Source organism: Poromitra crassiceps, assembly GCF_964638095.1.
Source record: "Poromitra crassiceps genome assembly, chromosome: 5".
Lineage (NCBI taxonomy): Eukaryota > Metazoa > Chordata > Actinopteri > Beryciformes > Melamphaidae > Poromitra > Poromitra crassiceps.
In genome coordinates, this window is record NC_139642.1 from 59,602,421 (window position 1) to 59,626,358 (window position 23,938).

At 44.4% G+C, this 23,938-nt stretch overlaps 1 protein-coding gene across 1 annotated transcript; it reads left to right on the forward strand.

Moving 5' to 3' along the window:
• The first annotated feature begins 2,061 nt into the window (after positions 1–2,061).
• Positions 2,062–23,345, forward strand: LOC310776250 (uncharacterized protein). Its single transcript, XM_083636456.1, has 13 exons — positions 2,062–2,129; positions 6,024–6,491; positions 7,503–7,561; positions 10,820–10,970; positions 11,203–11,378; positions 11,634–11,847; positions 11,960–12,070; positions 12,406–12,627; positions 13,981–14,039; positions 18,611–18,860; positions 19,111–19,181; positions 20,109–20,360; positions 21,332–23,345. The coding sequence occupies exons 2-13, from the start codon at positions 6,056–6,058 to the stop codon at positions 21,575–21,577; spliced, it is 2,247 nt and encodes a 748-aa protein (XP_083492582.1). The 5' UTR covers positions 2,062–2,129; positions 6,024–6,055; the 3' UTR covers positions 21,578–23,345.
• Positions 23,346–23,938: the final 593 nt, after the last annotated feature.

Below are 23,938 nucleotides of genomic sequence, written 5' to 3' on the forward strand. Positions count from 1 at the left end.
TTAAATGTTCCTGTTTCCAAACCATGGAAAAGGTTTAGGTCAGAAGTGGAATTGGAACCCATGCCTCCAGGGGAGACTGTGATCTGCAGCGCCTTAGGCAAGTGTTCCATTCTGACTAAAATATTCTGTGACAGTTTACCAGAAGAGCTTATGAGATTTTAGAGTCTGTAAAGAGTTGATTTAGCATAAAACTGGACTGAGTCACAGGTTAACGCTATTCAGATTGAATCATCAATGTAGCCTAAATCAGAGATTATTCTGATTAAACAAAGAGTAATTTTACATGTGATTTATTATTCATACGTTACATTAGTAATAAGTAAGTAAGCTTTACAACTTTTTTTCTGCATGCATCAGAGGAAAGACATGTCAGGGGGGTCGGTCCGACCTCTCAATAGTTCGACCACTCATGAGTTAGACTACCCAAAGATCCGCCCTATTATTTTAATCTCATAAATCCGACCTCCCAAAAATCCGACCGCAGTAAATTAGACAGTTGCGTGGGCCTCCTCACACAGGTCACACACACAGTACAGCAGCAAAGTGGTCCTCCACACAGTGGCATGCCGTCCATTAGGCGAACTAGGCAAATGCTGGGGCGCTTGAGCCGTTAGGGGCGCCAGAGAGGGTAAAAAAAAATATATATATATATATATATATTTTTTTTTTTACAAATAATTTTTCATGATAATACGCCTACTATTATTTTACAATAGTAGACAAAAAATAAGCAGAACAACGTCTTAAGTCTTTAAATAATAGTGAAATAATTTTTCCCTAATCCATACCACCCTAATCCATACCACCCTAATCCATACCACCCCCTTCTACCTGCTCGGAACTTTTTCCCAGAGTGGGGGAAGGGAGCTGGAAGGTGGGTGCTGAGGGTGCTGCAGCACCCCCTGGTGGCAAGAAATGGGATTTTCGAAATTGTTGGATTTGGCTGTCTTGTGTTTATACCACCAACAAACACCAAAAAACAGTTTGTGCTTCCCAGCTCTAATCTTATTTCATACGCTCTCTCTTCAAAAGTGTTTGATTTTCATCATAATCTGGTTTTCCATAATAATAATAATAAGTTCAGTGTTTATGCCTGTGTTGTTGTCTGTTGTAGTGTAAAACGACTAAAGGGAGAGCAGGTGCTTACATGAAAGTGAGTGAGAAAAGGAGAAGATAGTGAATAATGACATCACAACAGTATAATCCTAATGTTAATTTAAAATTAAATATTCTTCTAAATATGGATGAAAGTCCAAAAAACGTCAAATTTTCTTCGGCGCTGCCCTCGGCCAGCACCGAGAGTCCCTTCCTTACAGCACCCCCTACCTAAAAGTATTTCCAGCGCCACTGGAAAGGCCGATTAGATTTTCTTTGGGGGAGGGGGGCACCAGCAAAAATGCCTAGGGCACTAACTTGGTCAGGCACGCCACTGCCTCCACAGTCCACACAATCGTTCTCCCCAGTCCCCATTCATGATCAATGAAACTGTGAGGTGAGCATTGAGCAGTCAGAGTCGTTAGTAGTTACTTAATTAGCGCATATTGATATGCAAATTAGCGCGTAACTGTTTCGTAGGCTAAACAAAAGAACTTGTCGCTGTGCCTGCCAGACAAACAGGTGGACTGGAGGAAGGTAGGTAGGCTACCAGCCAGCCATGTCATGCCCAGAGCGCACAGAGAAATGCACAGACTGCTTCTGTTGGAAGTGCTGTATATAGGCGGATTTACGCGAGGTCGAACTACTGGGTATGAAATCCGACAGTCGGAATAATGGCGTTAAAATGGTCGGATTAATGGAGGGTCGACATTATGAGACTACAATGATAAAACTCGCCGTAGACATCAATGGTCGGATTAGCGGGTGGTCGGAGTTATGTGTAGTCTGACCTATGGGGTGTCGTACTAATGCGTGGACCCCATGTCGGGGACATGCCCGTTCATTCACAGAGAGGGAGGGTGTGTTATGTCATGGGATTGTGAGTCATGACATTTTAACTAGTTTCGTCTCACTTTGCTTCAGTCAGACACTCCACACACAGACAGACACCCAGTTTCGTTTCACTCCACACACAGACGGACACTCCAGTCTTCTAACACTGCTGAATACACTGCACAGCTACAACACACGGAGTAAGTATAATATGACCGTATGCTCTGTCAGCTCTGAAACAGTTTCAGTCAAACTGTTTGTACCATTAGTATAAATTAGCTTTAAGAAGGGGAAGTAATATTGTGAGCACGTCTTTGGGATATAAGGTTGTTTGCTAAGAGAGGGGGAAAGCAAAGAAGAAGAGTGGGAGAGGAAGTAGGATTGTTGGTTTTAGACTCAGAGGTGTGTAAGGTGTGCAACTGTAGGCTACCTGTTACCTGAGCAGTTGATATAAAGTTCCATAAAAGCTGATCGTCGCCTCCTGTGAACGTAAAGCTGTGCAACAGAAGTGGATAGATAAAGAGCTAAGGGACAATTAAATACTAGAATCAACTCCGTGATACCAGGGAAGAATCCGGTAGTATTACTGTTATTATGTTACGATCTTATTAAGGTTACAGGCAGGCCGCCTGCCTGTAACCTTAATAAGATCGTAACATAATAACAGTAATAAGCCAACCTGTTTGGGGAACGTGATGCCACCGGCCATAAAGACGTGCGCCCGAGGTTGGCTCCGAACGTTCTGCCACCACCTTAAAAGCCACCTGCGGCAGGCCAGATAGCAATGACGGCTCGTGCACATCATGAAACGCTAGGCGGCATGCCTCCTGTGAAAGCCTCTTTGACGCTGCATCTTGATAGGCTGTCTTGCTCCATTTCCGCGTCTGATTGGTCCATTTCAACCTCGCGCCCCCTGCCGCAGGAACCGCCCAGCGTTTCGCTGTCGCAGACGCTTGATTTCTAACCCCACATTAACCTCGCGTCACCAGGCTCTTCTCGGCGAGAAAGAGCCTGGCTCCCGCCCACAATTGATTTTGTCACCCTACTGGTTCCCGCCTAGAGCCCGCCCTAGACCGGATGGCAGCGTTTCTAGCTCGTCAACTTTCACGTTAACTTGACAATTTGACCCAAGTATCAGAATCCTCTTTCACCGTTTTGACCGGTGTGTCAGGCGGTGGTGGCGGAGATGCCATATTGCATAAACGTTTTGTTTTATGTAACGCTAGCTTTGTTTTGATCAGACTCTAGTTTAGGTAACATCACCGCGTCAAGCTAACGGCAACAAAGACGTTGTTAGGCGCATTGCCATCCGGTGTTAATTCTGGGTCCGGGGTTTACGCCCCCATGACAAAAAGCGGGGTGGAAGGTGCCCAGACTACCCCACATAGACCAGAACAGCACATCCGGGTAATTTGCAAAACTTGAAGGCCGCGCCCCTTTTTAGGGGATAACACAAGCCACTCGCGTTGACTTCAATGTAAAATAGCAGTACCCAAAACATCTATAGAAAAATAACAGAATTAATTTCCTTTATAAATGACCCAAAGACACCATGACATGACAATATATTTCAACTCGGCCGGCCATAGAATGCGCAAGATACATCGACACGAGGTACTTGCCTTATATGAACGCTGTATCCAGTTTCCACCAGGTTACATGCATCGTCCACATTGACGGTGTCACGCCTACCCTATCGCAGACCATTTTTTTTTTTTTTTTTTTTTATTGTTAGTGAAACTATAACAACACAGCAACTCTTCGGCATATCTCTATCAAATTAAACCGTTTTAAATAGTTTGTTTGAAGTGGTTTCGGCTTCTTGTACCGTCGTTTACTATGGTGGGTTTCCCCTAAAAAGGGGCGCGGCCTTGGAGCTGGGCGCTTGAAGACGCGATGCAGTTCTGGTCTATAGGATAAGCAATAACCACGCCCTGTGGCGCCGGGATTGGCCAGGAGCATTGAAGCTTGGGACTAAAGCACCTGGGGTTTTTCATCTTTTGAAATAAAGATGTTTAAAAAACTATTGCTTGTTATATTTTCAGTGCTGTACCTTTTCTCTGAGTAAGAATTAAGCTTGAAATTAACGATATGATAGATATATGAGCTATGAACGTGAACACAACACCGTTTATATTAGTGCATGTTTTTGTAGATTGTGTACATTGTGTAGATTACAATTATTATGCTTATTATTATTATTACTATGATAAGGTGACCATAATTCATTTCAATGTCCGCTCTCAATGTCCGCTCTCGAAATCGCTGTCTGTTCTCAAGAGCTATAGACGGTTTTCACCAGAGCGCAACCCCACAGCACTTCCTTTTTCTCAGCATTCGGCAAACTGCAGAAATATTCACTCGACATCGTTACCTTTGTTTTTGCCGCTCAGCTGTATAGACGGTTTTCACAGAATGGTCAGTCCTGCACTTGAATGTTTTTTTTTCTTTTATGTCCATAGCAAACACTGCAACAGGAAGTGAGCGGGGGTTCAATTTAGAATGTTTTTGTTGTCAAGTTAAAACCGTCTATAGAGAGCCGCGGTAACGAGTCCGGAAATCATCGATGCTAACAGCCCTGGTTCTTCACAGTTTTCGCCTATGGGAGTTTTGAATGGGTTTTTGGCGCGATGCTTCTAATAATCTCTCTGGGCAACGCTGGCTTAATCAAACGCGAACCAGTGTTTAGTAATATCATCTTCACACAGGAGGACCACTTTTACGAGTTTTGAAGCTTTTACTTGCCGTTAAAAGGACGGCTAGCTAGCAAACGGCTAAATGAGACTACACTTTTGAGTCGATGGGGATATATACGTCAATAACGTCACCACTTCAAAGGGCGAACACGGAAATTCTCTTTCCCTCACCTGGTTCAGCCCGTACAGCCCGGGGTAATCAGTGCACACATCAACAACAGTCCAGGTTGAGTGCTGACGTGACGTGGAAGCCTATGCGACAGTGTGTAGTTCTGGATTAGCTTAGCTCAAGCATTTTACTTCTAGGGCTCGCATTTACGCTTCAAAACTCATGAAAGTGGTCCTCATGTGTGAAGATTATCCGACGGAACTCTGGTTTGCGTTTGATTAATGTTGCGTTGCCCAGAGACCTTATTTGAAGCATCGCGGCAAAAACCCATTCAAAAATCCCATAGACAGAAACAGTGTAGAACCAGGAAGTTCGGGACTTCCGCATTCTGCCTACAAAAATACGTCATCCCTGCGGCTCTCATCGCTGGGCTGCATGCCCTGCAGTGTTGCTCCTGGCCAATCCCGGCGCCACAGGGCGTGGTTATTGCTTATGCTATGTGGGGTTAGAAATCACGCGTCGCAGACTAGAGGCAGCTTGTCTCCGAGCGGCTTCACGCTCGCGGGGCGGGACTAGGGCGGGACCTTCACCAGGCTCTTCTCGGCGAGAAAGAGCCTGGCTTCCGTTCACAATTGATTTTGTCACCCTACCTGGTTCCGGCCTAGAGCCCGCCCTAGACAGGAAGGGCAGCGTTTCTAGCTTGTCAACTTTTACGTTAACTTGACAATTTGACACAAGTAGCCTATCAGAACGGCAAACAACAAAACAAAAGATGGACATACCGAACAAAGTTTTTGAAGAAGTTCTTTTAGAAACATTGCGGATTCACAATCTCACATATTTTAAGCCAATACAGAAGCTTTGCATCAGACAATTAATCGAGGAAAGAGAGCTAACGGCAACAAAGACGTTTTTTGGCACACTGCCTTCCGGTTTTCACAAAAAGCGGGGTGAAAGGTGCCCAGACTACGCAGACCAGAGGCGGCTTGTCTCCGAGCGGCTTCACGCTCGCGGGGCGGGACTAGGGCGGGACCTTTCGTTAAAGCTACCCAATGACAGCTCTTCCTACACATTTCGTCCCCCCACCCTCCTGCGTACCTCGACCTGAAAACGTTTCTACAGGCTACAGCTCCAAGCTGGAAGCTGGTTTCCACGCCCACAAAATGCTGCGACGAGGCGGAAAAGCGACAGAGAGAGACGCCACAGGAAATCTAGTCCTTTAGTGAGATAGTTGATATGATTTACAATTACAGTTCTTTATATCTTTTTAATGCTGTTTATAATCCTAGAAAGACAACCCGGCGGTCCACCGAGAGGCGGGATGGAAGATGGACCAAACAGGACGGATAACATGGAACCGACCGGAATGGAAATCACCAATAAACAAAAGATCCTTAGAAAATGTGGCTGCGGATGGTCCAAAGTGACGACCCATCACGGTCTGCGAAACCACCAAGGGAGAGCTAAGTGTGGGTGGGTGAACCAGTTGCAAACTTGCACTGCACCAGCAGGTGAGACAAGGAGGACTCAGAGCCCGGTTGAGCACCACAGTGCTGCTGAGCCCATTTTTGCAGATGGTGAAAGAGAGGACCCACACCAGCTTTCTCAGCAGGAAGTGCCCCACCAACATCGGGATCACCGCCCACGGGATGAGCAACACATGGAGCCCACAAGCAACGAACCCACAAGAGAGAAAACACCGAAGGAGCTGGCTTTGGCTCAGAAGGAACGACGCAAAGTGGGCCAAGAAAGGAGCGGTAAGGAGACGTCCCTACCGCTGTTTTCCCCCCCATCTAGACCACATAAAACCAGGTCTAAGACCATTACATTTACACATTTCAAATCTGGGCTAGATCACAAAGGGGACCCTAGACTCTCACCAAGAAACACTTTGAGATTTGTGAAACATTTATCCTATCTGTGAAAATGGAAAAATTGAAGATTTCATTGTTATTGCCCCATCTAGACCGCATAAAACCAGGTCTAGTTCAAAGACCATTACACTTATACCTTTCAAATCTGTTCTAGAGTACCAAGGGGACCCTACACTCTCACCATGACATACTTTAAGATTTGTGAAACGTTTATCATGGTATGAGCACACTTGAACATTAGACTAGGGAGGAATAGTGGCCATCTTGGATTTGAGGCCAAATCTGCCTTCCCTCCACATCTGACAATAAACCTTATGGTATTCACTCACTATGTGAGAAATGTCATGCTTCTCTGAAGCCCACTCCACACACTGCTACCTGCACTGCACTACACTCCACTTGGTGGAAGAGGAGCCAGCTGGAGGCTAAAAGTTGTTGAAATCAGAGCTGCTTGTTGTGTTGGGCCGATGTTCTGTTCTGTTCAGCTATGCATTCTATTCTCACTCAAATCTGAATGGAGTTTGGCCTGGAGCTATGTCTGGCTAGCTGAAACGATTCACTACATGTTCAGATATTGCATAGAGTACCGTAGCATTTAGCTGCTAGCCCAGCCCAGGCAGACAGGATCAGGGATTTAACCCCCGCAGTAAACTTACATCTGAACACGTCTATGTAGCCTACCTGCGCTAGAATCCCCAATCCTGTGGTGTAGAGCCGCAGCACCGTTCTTTGGTGATTTCATCCGGCATTAATTTGTCCATAGACATTTAGTGAAATGCTTATGAAAATAGTTTTACTTGGTTAAACCAAGCGATTCAGCTATATTTAGAATCAGGAGAGACCATTTCACTCAGACCCAAACAAAAAAATCAACTGTTTTTGTTTGTCTCTCAGGATCCAGCAGCATCATGAGTCCAGCTGGCAGCTCACCCGGAGCACCACCCAGCAGCCAGGTAATGGACCATTCCTTATTTATGGAAGGGGTCACTGGAGGAAAATAGGGGAGGGTGATGCGATTTTAAAATGAGTCTCAGGGAGGGTACACTGTTACTAATTTGCTTTTCGGAATTCAGCAACTATAACCCGTTCTGGCCAAACTGTTTGGTATGATTTCTCATGAAAAAAAGAAAAGCCTCAAAAAGCCATTCAATAGGATATGCACACCGGCCCCGACCAATGGAGAAGGGGGGTTTGTGCCAACGCCAAGAGGGAAAAATAAAAACAAAGTAGACTACAACATTGTCCAATGCACACATTCATATAATTCCAGCCTTTAAAAAAATCTCTGGCCAGGCCAGATAGCAATGCCAACGTGTCATTGCTATCTGGCCTGCCGCAGGCCACACGTTGGCACAGCGGTGGCTCAACAGTGGCTTTTAAGGTGGCAGAACGTTGGGAGCCAACCTCGGGCGCACGTCTTTATGGCCGGTGGCATCACGTTCCCCCAACGTTGGAAACAGGTTGGCTTATTACTGTGTACTGTAAACAGTCCTCTGCACGCAATTTCACTATTTTTATGTAAATTTTACTTTCTGAAACTTCCTTAAACCGTAGGCTATATGGCATTGTTGTGTCCAAATTGAACTATTTATGCGAGATAAAAAATAAAAAATAAAGGTAAGGCTTCAGAATACAGCCCGTAAATAAGCATGTAAATAGAGGGTAACAAGATCTGTACTTGATCTGTAAGTACAGATCTTGTTACCCTCTAGTTAGAGGCTAAATTCACTCCTTGTACCCCGTAGTTACACTATAAGTAGGCCTACAGTGTGGTACCCTGTAATTAGCCTATAAGTACAGATCTTGTTACCCTGTAGTTACAGGCTAAATTCACTCCTTGTACCCCGTAGTTACACTATAACTACAGTGTGGTACCCCGTAATTAGCCTATAAGTACAGATCTTGTTACCCTGTAGTTACAGGCTAAATTCACTCCTTGTACCCCGTAGTTACACTATAAGTAGGCCTACAGTGTGGTACCCTGTAATTAGCCTATAAGTACAGATCTTGTTACCCTGTAGTTACAGTCTAAATTCACTCCTTGTACCCCGTAGTTACACTATAAGTAGGCCTACAGTGTGGTACCCTGTAATTAGCCTATAAGTACAGATCTTGTTACCCTGTAGTTACAGTCTAAATTCACTCCTTGTACCCCGTAGTTACACTATAAGTAGGCCTACAGTGTGGTACCCTGTAATTAGCCTATAAGTACAGATCTTGTTACCCTGTAGTTACAGGCTAAATTCACTCCTTGTACCCCGTAGTTACACTATAACTACGGTGTGGTACCCTGTAATTAGCCTATAAGTACAGATCTTGTTACCCTGTAGTTACAGGCTAAATTCACTCCTTGTACCCCGTAGTTACACTATAACTACAGTGTGGTACCTGTAATTAGCCTATAAGTACAGATCTTGTTACCCTCTAGTTACAGTCTAAATTCACTTCTTGTACCCCGTACTTACACTATAAGTAGCCTACAGTGTGGTACCCTGTAATTAGCCTATAAGTACAGATCTTGTTACCCTGTAGTTACAGGCTAAATTCACTCCTTGTTGCCCGTAGTTACACTATAAGTACAGTGTGGTACCCCGTAATTAGCCTATAAGTACAGATCTTGTTACCCTCTGGTTACAGGCTCAATTCACTCCTTGTACCCCGTAGTTACACTATAACTACAGTGTGGTACCCCGTAATTAGCCTATAAGTACAGATCTTGTTACCCTGTAGTTACAGGCTCAATTCACTCCTTGTACCCCGTAGTTACACTATAACTACAGTGTGGTACCCCGTAATTAGCCTATAAGTACAGATCTTGTTACCATGTAGTTACAGTCTAAATTCACTCCTTGTACCCCGTAGTTACACTATAAGTATAGCGTGGTACCCCGTAATTAGCCTATAAGTACAGATCTTGTTACCCTCTAGTTACAGGCTAAATTCACTCCTTGTACCCCGTAGTTACACTATAAGTACAGTGTGGTACCCCGTAATTAGCCTATAAGTACAGATCTTGTTACCATGTAGTTACAGTCTAAATTCACTCCTTGTACCCCGTAGTTACACTATAAGTATAGTGTGGTACCCCGTAATTAGCCTATAAGTACAGATCTTGTTACCCTCTAGTTACAGGCTAAATTCACTCCTTGTACCCCGTAGTTACACTATAAGTACAGTGTGGTACCCCGTAATTAGCCTATAAGTACAGATCTTGTTACTCTCTAGTTACAGTCTAAATTCACTTCTTGTACCCCGTAGTTACACTATAAGTACAGTGTGGTACCCCGTAATTAGCCTGTAAGTACAGATCTTGTTACCCTCTAGTTACAGGCTCAATTCACTCCTTGTACCCCGTAGTTACACTATAACTACAGTGTGGTACCCCGTAATTAGCCTATAAGTACAGATCTTGTTACCCTGTACTTACAGGGCCCTATCTTGGTACAGGCCTTAGGCGCAAAAACTGGCGTTAAACGCAAAAAAACGCACCTTGCGCCTGCCTCTGGAAGATAGCAACATGGTTTTAGGCCCCCAAATGCGCTTTACGCCAAAGAGGCATGGCGCAGTGCCAGAATAGGCCAGAATGGGCGTTTCGGCCTTAAATACCGGCCTAATGATATCTTCCCCCCTGGCGTTAATTTAGCACTTAGCGCTTTTCAAAACCAGGCCTTATTCAGTGCGCCGGTTATACTAGGCTATTGTGCGTAATTGCGCGGAGCTCTCCTCTGTCATCTCACGCTCTCTCCCCCTCTCTCTCTTTCTCACTCCCTCTCTCGCGCAGCACAAAGACCGATGGAAAAAAAGCTGTTCTCTCCCCCCCCCTCTCTCTCTCTCACTCCCTCAAATCTCCCAGCATGCATTGAGGCTAATACAATTCGAGAAGAAATATCGACCGATGGAAAAAAAGCTGTTCTCTCCCCCTCTCTCTCACTCCCTCAAATCTCCCAGCATGCATTGAGGCTAATACATTTCGAGAAGAAATATCAACCAAATCAGCCTAAATTGCCTAAAGTGGTAGATAGACACAAGTCCAAATGATAAAGATTGACCCACACTCTGAGCCCGTGGAGGATAACAACTACAGCTATACTCCTTTTACCAATCAAGAGGTGAACATTTTACACTTACACAGTATTGCCTTTTTTACATTTGCCTAATGCCTAATTGTTTTAGCTTACTAGCCAACGTATGACTTGATATATACTTTGCAGGGTGACTTTGAAGAAGAAAATGATGCCAGCCCAGGGATCAGAACAGACACAATAATACGTCTTCGTAAGAAAATAGAGCAACTTCAAGCACAACTCAAAGATGAAGTCAGATGTAGGATTTTGGCCGAAACAGAGTTGAGGGAGCTGAAAGGTGGGTTGAAGGACTGATGGATTGGATTTGTTTGATAAATGAAACAGATAATACAATAAATAAAGCATTATGGCACAATACAGTTGCAGGACTTATTTTGATCATGGTCCTGTGTGTTTTGAACCCATTATAAACCAAAATAATTATAGTAAGATGGTTGATGGATATGGATAAATGTGCTTGGCCATGTCATTTTTTAAGTGATTTTCATCTATTTGATACCCTTTGGCAGAAAGGAACAGCCTCATGATGCAGATGAGAGAGACGCCACAGGAACAGCGAGGGACTCTGGACCATGTCCAGCAAGAAAACGAAGCAGCAGTTGCACCGCAGAACACAGAAGATGAAGCCATCTCTTTTCTCACTGACCCTGAGGCGGACATGAGGATGCTGCATCACATCCCAGAGGTCAGGGTCCATATTCCATGTTTCTCATAGCAGTACCGTTTTTAGGAACATCGGTCAGTCCAGTTGAATGTGGTTGGGGCAAACTGGTCTTACATCAGCACTCCTAGAGCTTCACTGCATATGAGCCCAGGTCTCACCGCATAGAAAACCACATCAATAAGTGCAAATTGTTTACATAAAGAATATTTACCATGGCTGTTTTTTGTTATTGCATCTTCACATATTTGGAACTAGCATGTTTGTTTTCGCCCACAGGAGGATGAAATTGTGTATCTCTCCAAGGGTCTGAGAGTCCCTAAACATCTTTATGAGCGCGTCTCAGAGATCAAAGACTTCAAAAAGTATACCTCTGCCCTGCTGATGATGCTTTTTGACAGAGAAACCCTGGCCACGCACTCTCTGCAAGGCCGAAAGAGGAACGTTTCCCAAAAGCGTCAACTCCCACCTGAAATCTTGAGGAATATTATTGGTATTGTATAGAAGATCTTAATATATTTTAATTTTAAGCATGCAAGCCTTAGTAGTCGCTGGATGTATTTGATAAGGACAATTTTGATAATGTGTTTCTTACCTTTTTCCAGACCACGTGGGACGCAAGTTCGATGTTGATAGCAGCCAAATAAAAACTGCAATCCAGACAAAACTGAATAATGAGGACACATTATCGAAGAAAAGACTGGGATTGGGTAAAGGTGAACACAAACTTCATGTTAGTCAAATCTCTCCCCAAGATGCTTCAATTCTGTGATGAAAAATGATGGGTGTCACTTATAGTTGATGGGGGTCAGGAGAATGTGTTTTTTCCCCTCTCCTTTTGTTCACCACTATTTCCTGGCAGGTAGCTATGCTTGACACTTGACATGTTGCCTTTTTCAAATCAATAATATTGATTAGATTTCAATACCAAAGGTTCTACACATATTATGTGTAGAACCTTTGGTATTGAAATCTAGTCATTTAGTGAGATAGTTGATATGATTTACAATTACAGTTCTTTATATCTTTTTAATGCTGTTTATAATCCTAGAAAGACAACCCGGCGGTCCACCGAGAGGCGGGATGGAAGATGGACCAAACAGGACGGATAACATGGAACCGACCGGAACGCAAATGACCAATAAACAAAAGATCCTTAGAAAATGTGGCTGCGGATGGTCCAAAGTGACGACCCATCACGGTCTGCGAACCCACCAAGGGAGAGCTAAGTGTGGGGGGGCGAACCAGTTGCAAACTTGCACTGCACCAGCAGGTGAGACATAGACGCTGGGGTAGCTGGTTGGGGGTGTGGGCAGGTTGGAGTAAATCCCCCATTCTCTCCATTCAGCATACTTAGCATTTAGCTGCTAGCCCAGCCCAGGCAGACAGGATCAGGGATTTAACCCCCGCAGTAAACGTACATCTGAACACACGTCTATGTAGCCTACTTCATGTAGCCTATGTAGCCTAATTCAGTCCTTAGTCTTGTCTCGTCTGGACTATTGCCCAGCAATTTGGTCTAGTTCCTTAAAACAAGAAACTGTAAAACTACAGCTCACTCAAAACAGAGCGGCACGTCTTGCTCTCCATTGCTCTATAAGAAGCAGTGTGGAGGGCATGCATGCAAGATTGAAATGGATGAGGGTGGAGGAGAGACTAGCATGTAGTTTAATTATATATTTGAAAAACATCTGTATCTTGCGTCAACCTTATTGCTTGTTTTCACAACTAATCTCCACATGTAACAGACATGGCTATGACACCAGACAGGCCACAGGCCTGCGCTTTACTTTACCTCTTCCAAGAACCAACGCACTTAAGAAAACTGTCATGTATAGAGCTGTTTCCCATTGGAATAGGCTACCAACAAATCTTACCAGGATCAACAATAAATATACTTTTAAAAAAAAGCTAAAGGAAGCAGTCCTTTGCAAAGACATTGTACTTAGTTTTGTCTGAGTGCAGTGTTTTTGTTTTGCTATTCTTTTCCAAGTCTCTTGCTCGATTGAATATTCATGTTCATGGAAAATGTGTGCATTCTCCATGAAAATGTGTGAAAATGTGTGCATTATTAGGGCAGTATGCCCTTGTATGACACTGTTGATGTTTATTATTTAGTTTATCTAATTTTATTTAGTTTATCTAATTTTATTTTTATTTTATTTGAACACAATCTTGTGGTTTTAATGTGAACATTGTTCACTGTTTTGTTATGTGCAGTGTAACTGTTTTGTATTTTCTGTATGTTGCAGGGACCCCAGGAAGAATAGTCTGAGTAGTCAGACTAATGGGGATCCATAATAAACAAATAAACAAATAAACAAATAAACTTGCGCTAGAATCCCCAATCCTGTAGTGTAGAGCCGGAGCACCGTTCTTTGGTGAGTCAGCCCATTGAGATATGTTTTTTTACCACACTCGCGCGCCAGCCATAGTAACATTTTGTGGGTGTTCCCACACAGACTGACTGTAGGCTACTTATCGACCAACGTGCCAAAGGCACGTCCTCTTCTGGGTTCGGCATCCACACCAAGGGATTTTATCCGGCATTAATTTGTTCATAGACATTTAGAACATTTCACTCAGACCCAAAAAAAAAAATCAACTGTTTTTGTTTGTCTCTCAGGATCCAGCAGCATCATGAGTGCAGCTGGCAGCTCACCCGGAGCACCACCCAGCAGCCAGGTAATGGACCATTCCTTATTTATGGGAGGGGTCACTGGAGGAAAATAGGGGAGGGTGATGTGATTTTAAAATTAGTCTCAGGGAGGGTACACTGTTACTAATTTGCTTTTCGGAATTCAGCAACTATAACCCGTTCTGGCCAAACTGGTATCATTTCTCATGAAAAAAAGAAAAGCCTCAAAAAGCCATTCAATAGGATATGCACACCGGCCCCGACCAATGGAGAAGGGGGGTTTGTGCCAAGAGGGAAAAATAAAAACAAAGTAGACTACAACATTGTCCAACGCGCACACACACATTCATATAATTCCTAACCTTGCTTGCAAGATGGATAACCTCGCGAGATCAAAAGAGATTCTCTCGACGTAATCGACTGGTTTAGTGAAACGTAATGTGGAGCTAAACCGTCCATCTGGCGGCGTCAGGTTATATACTTCCAGCCTTTAAAAAAATCTCTGGGAATTTATATTTTCGATCCCAAAGGATAGTCTTCTGGTCCGTCTGTGAGGGTTGGCAGCCCTATTTGGTCTGCTTGCTTTTTGGCTGGTGTGAAAGCATCATCAAAGTATCATTTTTGCGTCTATGTGTGCAAAAATGGTTTATATGCTTTTAAACTCATTTGATTGGTCGCAGTAATTGCTTCTTCCTGAAAATGTTTTTATTTATTTTTTATGTATAACTAAAATGTGAACAGAACATGAATCAGACCCAGAGGACCAGACCTGTAGCCTGGTAAACCGCCCGTCACGTGATCTCACATTTCATTTGGTTCTCCGTGACGGTCTGGACCTGCACAGGCAGTTTAAGATGATTGGTCGAGCCATGCCGGGCCGACGAATCAGCGGCGGCCGTAGGCGGGCAGGCTCGTCTGGGCAAGTAGTGGGTACATGGTCTTTGTAGTTCTTTTCACTCGTCAACATCGCGGAAGTGACAGGCAGTCTGAATGAAATTGAATGTAATGTTCCCAATTCTATGTATTAAATTCTAAAAAACGACCCTCAACATTTGGGAAGGCTAAGCCACACAACTAGTTCGTTATAATCTAACTAAATGCTTCGAAGGTGACTTTACGACCGCGAGGACTCAATCAATGAATACCACGGAGATCATCCACAGGCACCTTCCGCGATCTGATTGGTTGAAGTTAACACCCACCAGCGGTGATAGACAGATGGGTCATCCAATCACCTGCCAAGTAGCTTGGACAAAGTGCCCGCCTCCGTCAGCGGGTCTGGTGACTTCAAACCCAGATCGACTGGTTTAGTGAAACCTATGTGGAGCTATACCGTCCATCTGGCAGCGTCAGGTTACCAGACCTGAGCCCTGTACCACGAAGCTCGATTAGTGGTTTAGCGAGGTAACTTCAGGTTTAACCCTGGTTTGGCCGTGCTACAAAGCTAGTTAACTTCTTACCGACATATATTTCCATAGCAACCTATGCTTCACACTTAACCTGGTCCGCAGCAGGTTAAGTTGCAAGGATAAGATTAGACCTTAAATACACCGCCCACGAACCAATCGAATCAGCAGTTTGGAAAAATGGCCAACCCCTTTCTGGATGAGTTTCCCATCGAGGAAGGAGCACGAATTGTAATGTTGAATTAATCAAGGACTAAAGCCTTGCATTGCAGGCTACATTTTAATTAAGCCCTACTTACCACTTTGGAATATGTTTTTATATATTCATTTTTGTGCTCTCAAGTAGCCTAGATACGTTGTTTCACCCCGCTGATCGATTGCAGCTGAATAGTGAGTGGAGAAATATCACTAAACCGGCATAAAAAGGTTACATAAACGTCTCCAAAACGCACGGTGCCATGTGCGCAACGGAGCTGAGACTGACGTTGGGTTGGAATTGAAATGGTCATGCTAGAATAGCCTACTACATCTAAGCAATTTAATATGGGATCACCTGCACACAGGCGATCCCATATTAAGATGATTCATATCTAGGCTACTCCTGCATTTTGCAGCTGCAACTGTGTTGCTTTTGGCCTGTATGATGTGATTGAACTTCATATTTCCAGCATCATTATATGAAATATGGAGATATGCGACTCTGCTGACAATAGCCTATATATGTGACCACAAAATAGGCAATTTTTTATAAATGAAATCTATGCCCGCACGTACCGTGTCGATTCAGTTCAGAAGCATTTTTTTATTTTATTATCATTCTTTTTTTTATTGTTTAGCCTATAGGAATTATTCAATCAGTGCGACTAAACACATCATGAGATCATTATTATTCATTTAGCCTAAATGGTCTATACATACGGATTTTGGACTGAGATAGATTACACATTGCTTCCACAAAAGACATGCCGGTTTTATTGAGTTTATTGAGAGGGTGAATTGAGCTGCTGTAGATAGCCTACGTGGAGGTAGAAACCGCTCTTCAAAGAAATTACTGGTGTGGATAAAAGTGGTCACTTTAGACAGTCATTCGGGAACAGTAATAATATCCAACGCGGATTTGTATTTGCGGTTTCATTCAATGAGGAAATAGGCGTGTCTGGCACTGTACGAGTTTTGGAGCAGTCCATATTGCACTGTGATTGGCAGTTGTTAAAAACCACGCCTCTTTTGCGGGCACGAGCTCCAGTGCACGGGCATTTTCATGTGCACGAGCTCTCAGCTTGATTAGAAAAACCTGGTTCGAGTTAACGAGTGGCAGTCGACGTTCGTAGTACAAGTTAACTACAATCGAGCTGATCTGGTTTAGACAAACCAGATCAAGGGACAGATCCTGGATCTTCTTATACAACATTCGTGGTACAGAGCCCTGATGTCAGGGACCCAAAACACACTGACGAGGGGAATCAGGATGAGAGCACCAGCAAGAGAGTTAGTCCTGTATCTGCTGTGAGACCACACCGGCAAAACCACAACGTTCCTGTCCAGAAACCAGTTCAGTTCACCACTGCAGATCCAGATCCAGACGCTCCTCAAACACCAGATCAGACTTCTCCAGAGGAGGTAGACTAGAATTACACACATTCCTTACTCAAGTAAAAGTGCAAATACTCATCTAAAATATACTCCAGCTCGGAGTATGAAGTGCATTGAATGTGGGGGGATAACGTTAGTCACACAGGGCACACAGGCTGACTGCTGCTGACTGGGGAATATCTTAGTCCTTTAGGGGGCCGACCCAGGTTCGAATCTGACCCAGGGTCATTTGCCGCATGTCATCCCCCCTCTCTCTCCCCACCCTTCCTACAGTTCAAAATATAATTATTGTTTCAGCGCATGTATATGAAACCAAACTTATCAGGGTGACTTAGAAATCATATTTAAAGCTGGAAGGTCCAGGTTGTAAAAAACTGGAATTCTCTTTTAAGCAAGATTAGTCATTTCGTCAACAAAATTGACAAAGGTAATTACATCTTTATTCATTTTGGTCAGTCGTTGTGTGGGTGGGGGATCCCTGAATAATGCAATAAAAGGGTCTGGACTGATTTGTGTACCAATTATTTCTGATAATGTATCAAATATACTTTGAAACTTCACATCGACTTCGGCTGGGTGGTTAATAAGACATTTTTCTGTGGTGTGGCAATCTCAAAACAGATATACATTTTATGCTTGGTTTCCAGGGACTTTAAAGCAGGACTAAACCCCCAAACACCTTTTTTCAGCTTTTAACATGACTTTGGGGTGGTGTGTGAAGAATTCTGCTCAAACTTTCCACATTTGAGACCAAACTGTTACCATTGTACCATTTGTATAATTTTCAGCAGCATAAGTTCCCTCTATGGGTTCAAACCTGCTTTTTTGTGTGTCCTCAAATGAATGGGAGATTTGGTACATCGTGACGTCACTGTGGTATTTGCGCGTGCCCCACTCATGTGGAAAAACAAAAACAAATCCCCATGTGATTATTATGTAGTTCACGCGGCGCGAGCCCTTTAAGAGCAATGCATCATGTGTAATGCCTACTGTGGCTAATATTAGCCGCTAGTTAGTTATGTTACATGGCAGTAAAACGCCACTGAATGACCAAATTGATATAACTTTTAACCATTTTGAGCAACACTGTTTCCATACGGATCACCAGCGTTAGTTTGTTGTTTATAACGTGGCTATATTGATCATTTATCGTTATCGTTCTCTATCTCCCACACTGAAAATACTGGGAGGCGGGCCATAGCGTCTCTGTCGATGATTTGATTTGACAGTTCTGGGCACTGGCATTGGCGTTGGCCAATCCTGGCATGTTCCACCCCCAAATCGATTGTGTTGTTTCAGGACGAAACAGTCTCGAGCCAACTACGTTATTTTAGAGCAACGCAGTAAATACAATATTCCTGGAATGCGAGTTAACTAAACAGTTACATGTCCTGTGCATTCTACAACAAATAAAGACATAACAATTTGTTTTATTTTGTATCTTACATACTTATTGCCGTTATGTTTATTCTGCCAGGGTACAGAAGGGAGTATAGGCGGCCATCTTGCCTGCAGAGTTTTCAAACCAAGCAGCATGCCGTTCTGCCAGAAATCTGGGGGGTTTAGTCCTGCTTTAAGTGTTTTTTGACTTTGTTACACCCCATCCCTGGATTTCTCAGCTGAATAAGAGTGGCCCTGCTGCGGACAGCACCACCCCCTTGCCGAAGGAGGTGCCCCTGGGCTTGGGCGTGATTCTGGAGCAGGGTGTGTTGGAGGAGGTGGAGCTCCAGACCCGCGGGCAGAGGGAGAACCCGGCCCCTTGGCGGAAGGCCCGCATCACGGCGTCCGTCGCTCACCGCATCGCTCACTGCCGCTTCGTCAGCGGGAAGCACCGCAAGCCCGCCGCCTCATACCTGCCTGCTATCACAGGTAGGCACCTGCCCCTTTATAAAAAGTCACCATCACATGTATGTTCGAGTGATACCACTAGTGGATATCTTTCTTTTTGAACAAAAATCTTACATGCCTTCTCTCGAAAACAATGGAACTGGATGGCACTGGTCTTGTGGTGCTCAAAACGGCAGAAAAATCCACTTGAAAAACTTCAGCAGCAGCTAGCTGAAATTCTGTTGTTGTAAAGAGGTTGTGTTGTAGTAAAGAGGTTGTGTGGGTTGTGCAGGTGAGGGGGTCCAGACCCGAGCCACGACCTGGGGCATCAAGAAAGAGGAGGAGGCTGTCCGCAACTACGAGGTACGCTCCACCTGCATTTCACACTGGTGTTACATAGAGCAGTGGCTCTCAAAGGGGGTCCCCAGCAAAAAGGAGAATCATTTATTTTCATGCTCCTGCAAGACAGAGCCAGGAGAGTGGGAGGGTTGTTGCAAAAGCTAAAATTTTAAAATCTTATCAAATGAGGGTCGGTGGACTAATTTGTGTCAGTTTAGGGGTCCTTGTTGTGAAAAAGTTTGAGAACCACTGCCATAAAGAGAGACATCAGAGAGACTGGCGTTATACGTAGATGGTGCTGGTGCTTTACTGATCAAATCATGAACGCCATTTTCACGTCACGTCTGGATAACGTTGTGTCTTGGAGCTGCGTCTCGTCTTTCCGCACAAATTGTTTAAAAAAAACGTCTATTGTATCTAGTTTTTTATCGTCTACTGTGTGTTATTAGAGGCAAGAACGCTCTGTCTCAGAGCTCGTAAATCTCTACAACAATCCGGTATGTAAGATGAGGAGACTGAGTTGTCATTAAAAGTGATGAATTCAGCAAGAGCAGTTTGAAATTGGTTTATGAAACTGTCATACTGTAACACAGAGGTGTTAAAACGCCAGTGCGGTGCCCGGTTTGTTCGCGCAGTGGCCCTGCAGATCACAGCCTTATGGTCTGAGAGAGTGAGTGGAACCGTGTCAATACTGACATTTTCAAGAAGGTGTTTGGAAATAAAGAAAAAACGATTCTAGAGGAGTGATGTCTTGCAGAGAGAAATAAAAATACTTTAGATTTTTTTTGTATTGCTTGATCCAGTCCATCTCCTCCTGTCGACCCTAATTACAGACGCGCGCATCACTCCTATACCCACTGTTTTCCCTCTGTAACACTGTTTAGACTAGAGAAATGCTACAGAAACAAACATGATGACCATGGATATGATGCTGGTTGTTATCCTGTGCAGGTGTTGAAGAGCCGGGCTCTGGGGCGGGGCGTGACAGTTCGGCCTTGTGGTCTGTTCATCGACCCCCGGCGCTCCTGGTTGTCTGCCAGTCCTGATGGCATCGTGACGGACAGCCGCACCGGCCAATGGCTGGTGGAGGTGAAGTGTCCTTACCAACACAGGGAGAGGAGAGTGGAGGAGGCCTGCAGGCTGGACCCCGCCTTCTGCCTGGAGATCCAGGAGGACGAGGGGGAGAGAGGGCAGCCTGTCAGGGTAAAGCACCAAACACTGTTTGCACCAGCACCATTCCACCTCCACTGTTTACACCAGCACCATTCCACCTCCACTGTTTACACCAGCACCATGTCACCTCCAATCAGCACCTGGTGCCGATGGAGGTGACATGGTGCTGGTGTAAACAGTGTTTGGAGGTGACATGGTGCTGGTGTAAACAGTGTTTGGAGGTGACATGGTTTATTATTTTTTTTTTTTTAACCTTTATTTACCCAGGCAAGCAAGTAAGAACAATTTCTTATATACAAAAGCAGCCTGACATGGTGCTGGTGTAAACAGTGTTTGGAGGTGACGTGGTGCTGGAGTGTTTAAAACACTGTTTACACCAGCACCATGTCACCTCCAAACACTGTTTACACCAGCACCATGTCACCTCCAAACACTGTTTACACCAGCACCACGTCACCTCCAAACACTGTTTACACCAGCACCATGTCACCTCCAATCACTGTTTACACCAGCACCACGTCACCTCCAAACACTGTTTACACCAGCACCATGTCACCTCCAAACACTGTTTACATCAGCACCATGTCACCTCCAAACACTGTTTACACCAGCACCATGTCACCTCCAAACACTGTTTACACCAGCACCATGTCACCTCCAAACACTGTTTACACCAGCACCATGTCACCTCCAAACACTGTTTACACCAGCACCATGTCACCTCCAAACACTGTTTACACCAGCACCACGTCACCTCCAAACACTGTTTACACCAGCACCATGTCACCTCCAATCACTGTTTACACCAGCACCACGTCACCTCCAAACACTGTTTACACCAGCACCATGTCACCTCCAAACACTGTTTACATCAGCACCATGTCACCTCCAAACACTGTTTACACCAGCACCATGTCACCTCCAAACACTGTTTACACCTCCATATTGCATTTTCATTAGTTTTTATTTAAGTGGTCTGACTCCTCCTTGTTGTCTCCTAGCCTCCAGTGTACCGCCTGAAACAGGCTCACATGTACTACACTCAGGTCCAGATGCAGCTGGCAGTGAGCGGGCTGCAGCAGGCCGACCTGGTACTGTTCACCCTGAAGGAGACAGCCATCGTCCCCGTGACCTTTGACCCGGAGTTCTGGGAGTGGACTGTGTCCAGGCTGGAGGTGTTCTACAGAGACGGCCTCCTGCCCCACCTCCGAGAGAGGGGAAGCCCCCACGGGAGGCCCGAGCTGTAGAGAGAGACTAGCTGGTTTTTTTCTGACTTCCCCCATATTTTCTCCCCAATTGCACTTGGCCAATTTCCCCCTGCTGCCCCGGTCGCTGCTCCACTCTCTGCCGATCTGGGGAGAGCCGTAGACTAGCACCAACCAAATTGTTTCTTTTCAATACGCAAACGAAACCAAAACGAAAGCTTTCTCGTCAAAATAAAAAATAATCCATAAAAAAGATATCCATGAGGTTGATAATGTCAAATACCTGGGAATAATTTTAGACTCCCACCTAACGTTAGACAAACAAATAACCAATATTAGAAAAATGTAAAATCAAACAACTGCTTTAAACGAATTAGAAAGTGTCTTGACACTCCGTACAGCCCAGCTTTACATGCATGCTATGATATTTTCACACCTATCACACTGCATCACCACCTGGTCACAAGCCTCACAAACAACTATAAAAGCCATCGTATCTCGATATAATCAGACAATACAAATCATGGACAAAAAACCAATGAGGTGGCACCACTGTCACATTTTGGAGAAACACAAAATGCTCAGCTTTGAAAGTTTCATAAGCTATTCAAACCTAAAGCTTATTTTTAAATGTCTGCATGGACACGCTCCTTCCTCTTTTAATGATTACGTTGTCAGACAACAGCAGACGAGTAGAATTAACACACAGGCTTCTACAAACAGAGACGGTCGTGTCCCGATGTGTAAAACCTCGTTTGGACAATCGGTTTTCTCTGTTAAAGGAGCAAAACTATGGAACAGTCTACCTACTGAGCTGAAAACACAACACGATTTTAATGTTTTTAACAGATGTATTAAGTCAGGGTTAAAAGAGAAACAACTGTGTTCTCACACTTAATACCCTTGTAGACCTCTGGTGGTACTCTGTGTATTAGTCTATGGGCCCTATTCTCCCACAAGCCTTCGGCGCTAAAACGGGCCTTAAACGCAAAAAAACGTGCCTTGCGCCTGTTTTGGGACGATATCAATATGGCTTTAGGCTGCCAAATGCGCTTTAGGCCGAATGGGCGTGGCGCAGTCCCAGAATGGGCCAAAGTGGGCGTGTCGGCGCTAACTACCGGCGTAGTGCTATCTTCGCACCTGGCCTACATTTAGCGCTTTGCGCCTTTGAAAACCAGGCCTATTCAGTGCGCCAGTGCACTTGTGCCTCTCCCCTGTCACCCTTCTCTGTCTCTCTCTGAAACCAGGCCTATTCAGTGCGCCAGTGCTCTTCTGCCTCTGAGTCACCCTTCTCTCTCTCTCTCTGACTCCCTCGCTCAAACAGACACAACACATAGCAGCACCCAGCTCCCATAGGAAATAGCAGTTGTAAGTTTACTGCCTGTGAATGTCCACTCCCAGCATGCAATTGGGTCCTCCATTTCGCTACTAAATAGCAACCAAATGAGCCGAAATAGATATAAAAGGTAGATCTAAAATAATGTGTAAGACAACCTGCAATTGTCGAACATTTCAATATTGGACCAAATAAAACATCGAAATGAAACACCACCCTATGTGAAACATATATGTCCTCTTGAGCCTATATATACCCCTTGTGGGTTTAACGTGATTTAGATAAGTGACAGCGGAACGCGCTTCTGTGATGTGCTATACTGTGATGTCCGCTCCAATAACTTGGCCCTACTTGACATTTAGTTTTACAATAAAAACACATTTATGCAATGACTTTACATAATGTAGGGTATATTTATGTGCATCGATCATTCTACCTGCAGCAGGGGAGAGAAAACGATATCTTTCTGGACAAACTTTCACCAATCTAATAGGCTATATTTTTCTAGCTGATGCGTTTAGTACATTATTTTCACTTTGATCTTGCTATAGTGTAGCGTATTTACATGCTTGCAGTATTGAAACTGCAGTTAGATTGGTTTGAGAAGCATAATAATATGGAATAATAGCCTATAATGCAGTCAGACAGACAGACTGGATGAAGGGAGGGGGGGGGGCAGAGCGTTTGGCTTTCGTCTGGTTTTGCGGGATCACTGGAATTGGAGCTAAAAAGGCAAGCGTGCGATTCGTTTATTGCAGTTATCCAATGAGCATGACGGTGCATAATTTTACGCTTAAAAGGCGTGGTTGTAATGGTTGAGGCTGCGTCTAGCGCCAGCACGACGATATCAAGTGCACTGGTCCACGCCCACTGATTTGAGCTGCGCCAGGCGTTCGGCCTAGAAACAGCGCCGATGCAACGATAGGGACCTGTATATCTATATATTTGTATGTATAGCTTTGCTCATATGTTTCTTTTTGGGTAGCCTATGTCCTCTGGGGTGTATTTTAGTGACTTTCTGTAGTGACTTTCTTGTCAATACATTTGTATGTATAGCTTTACTCTTG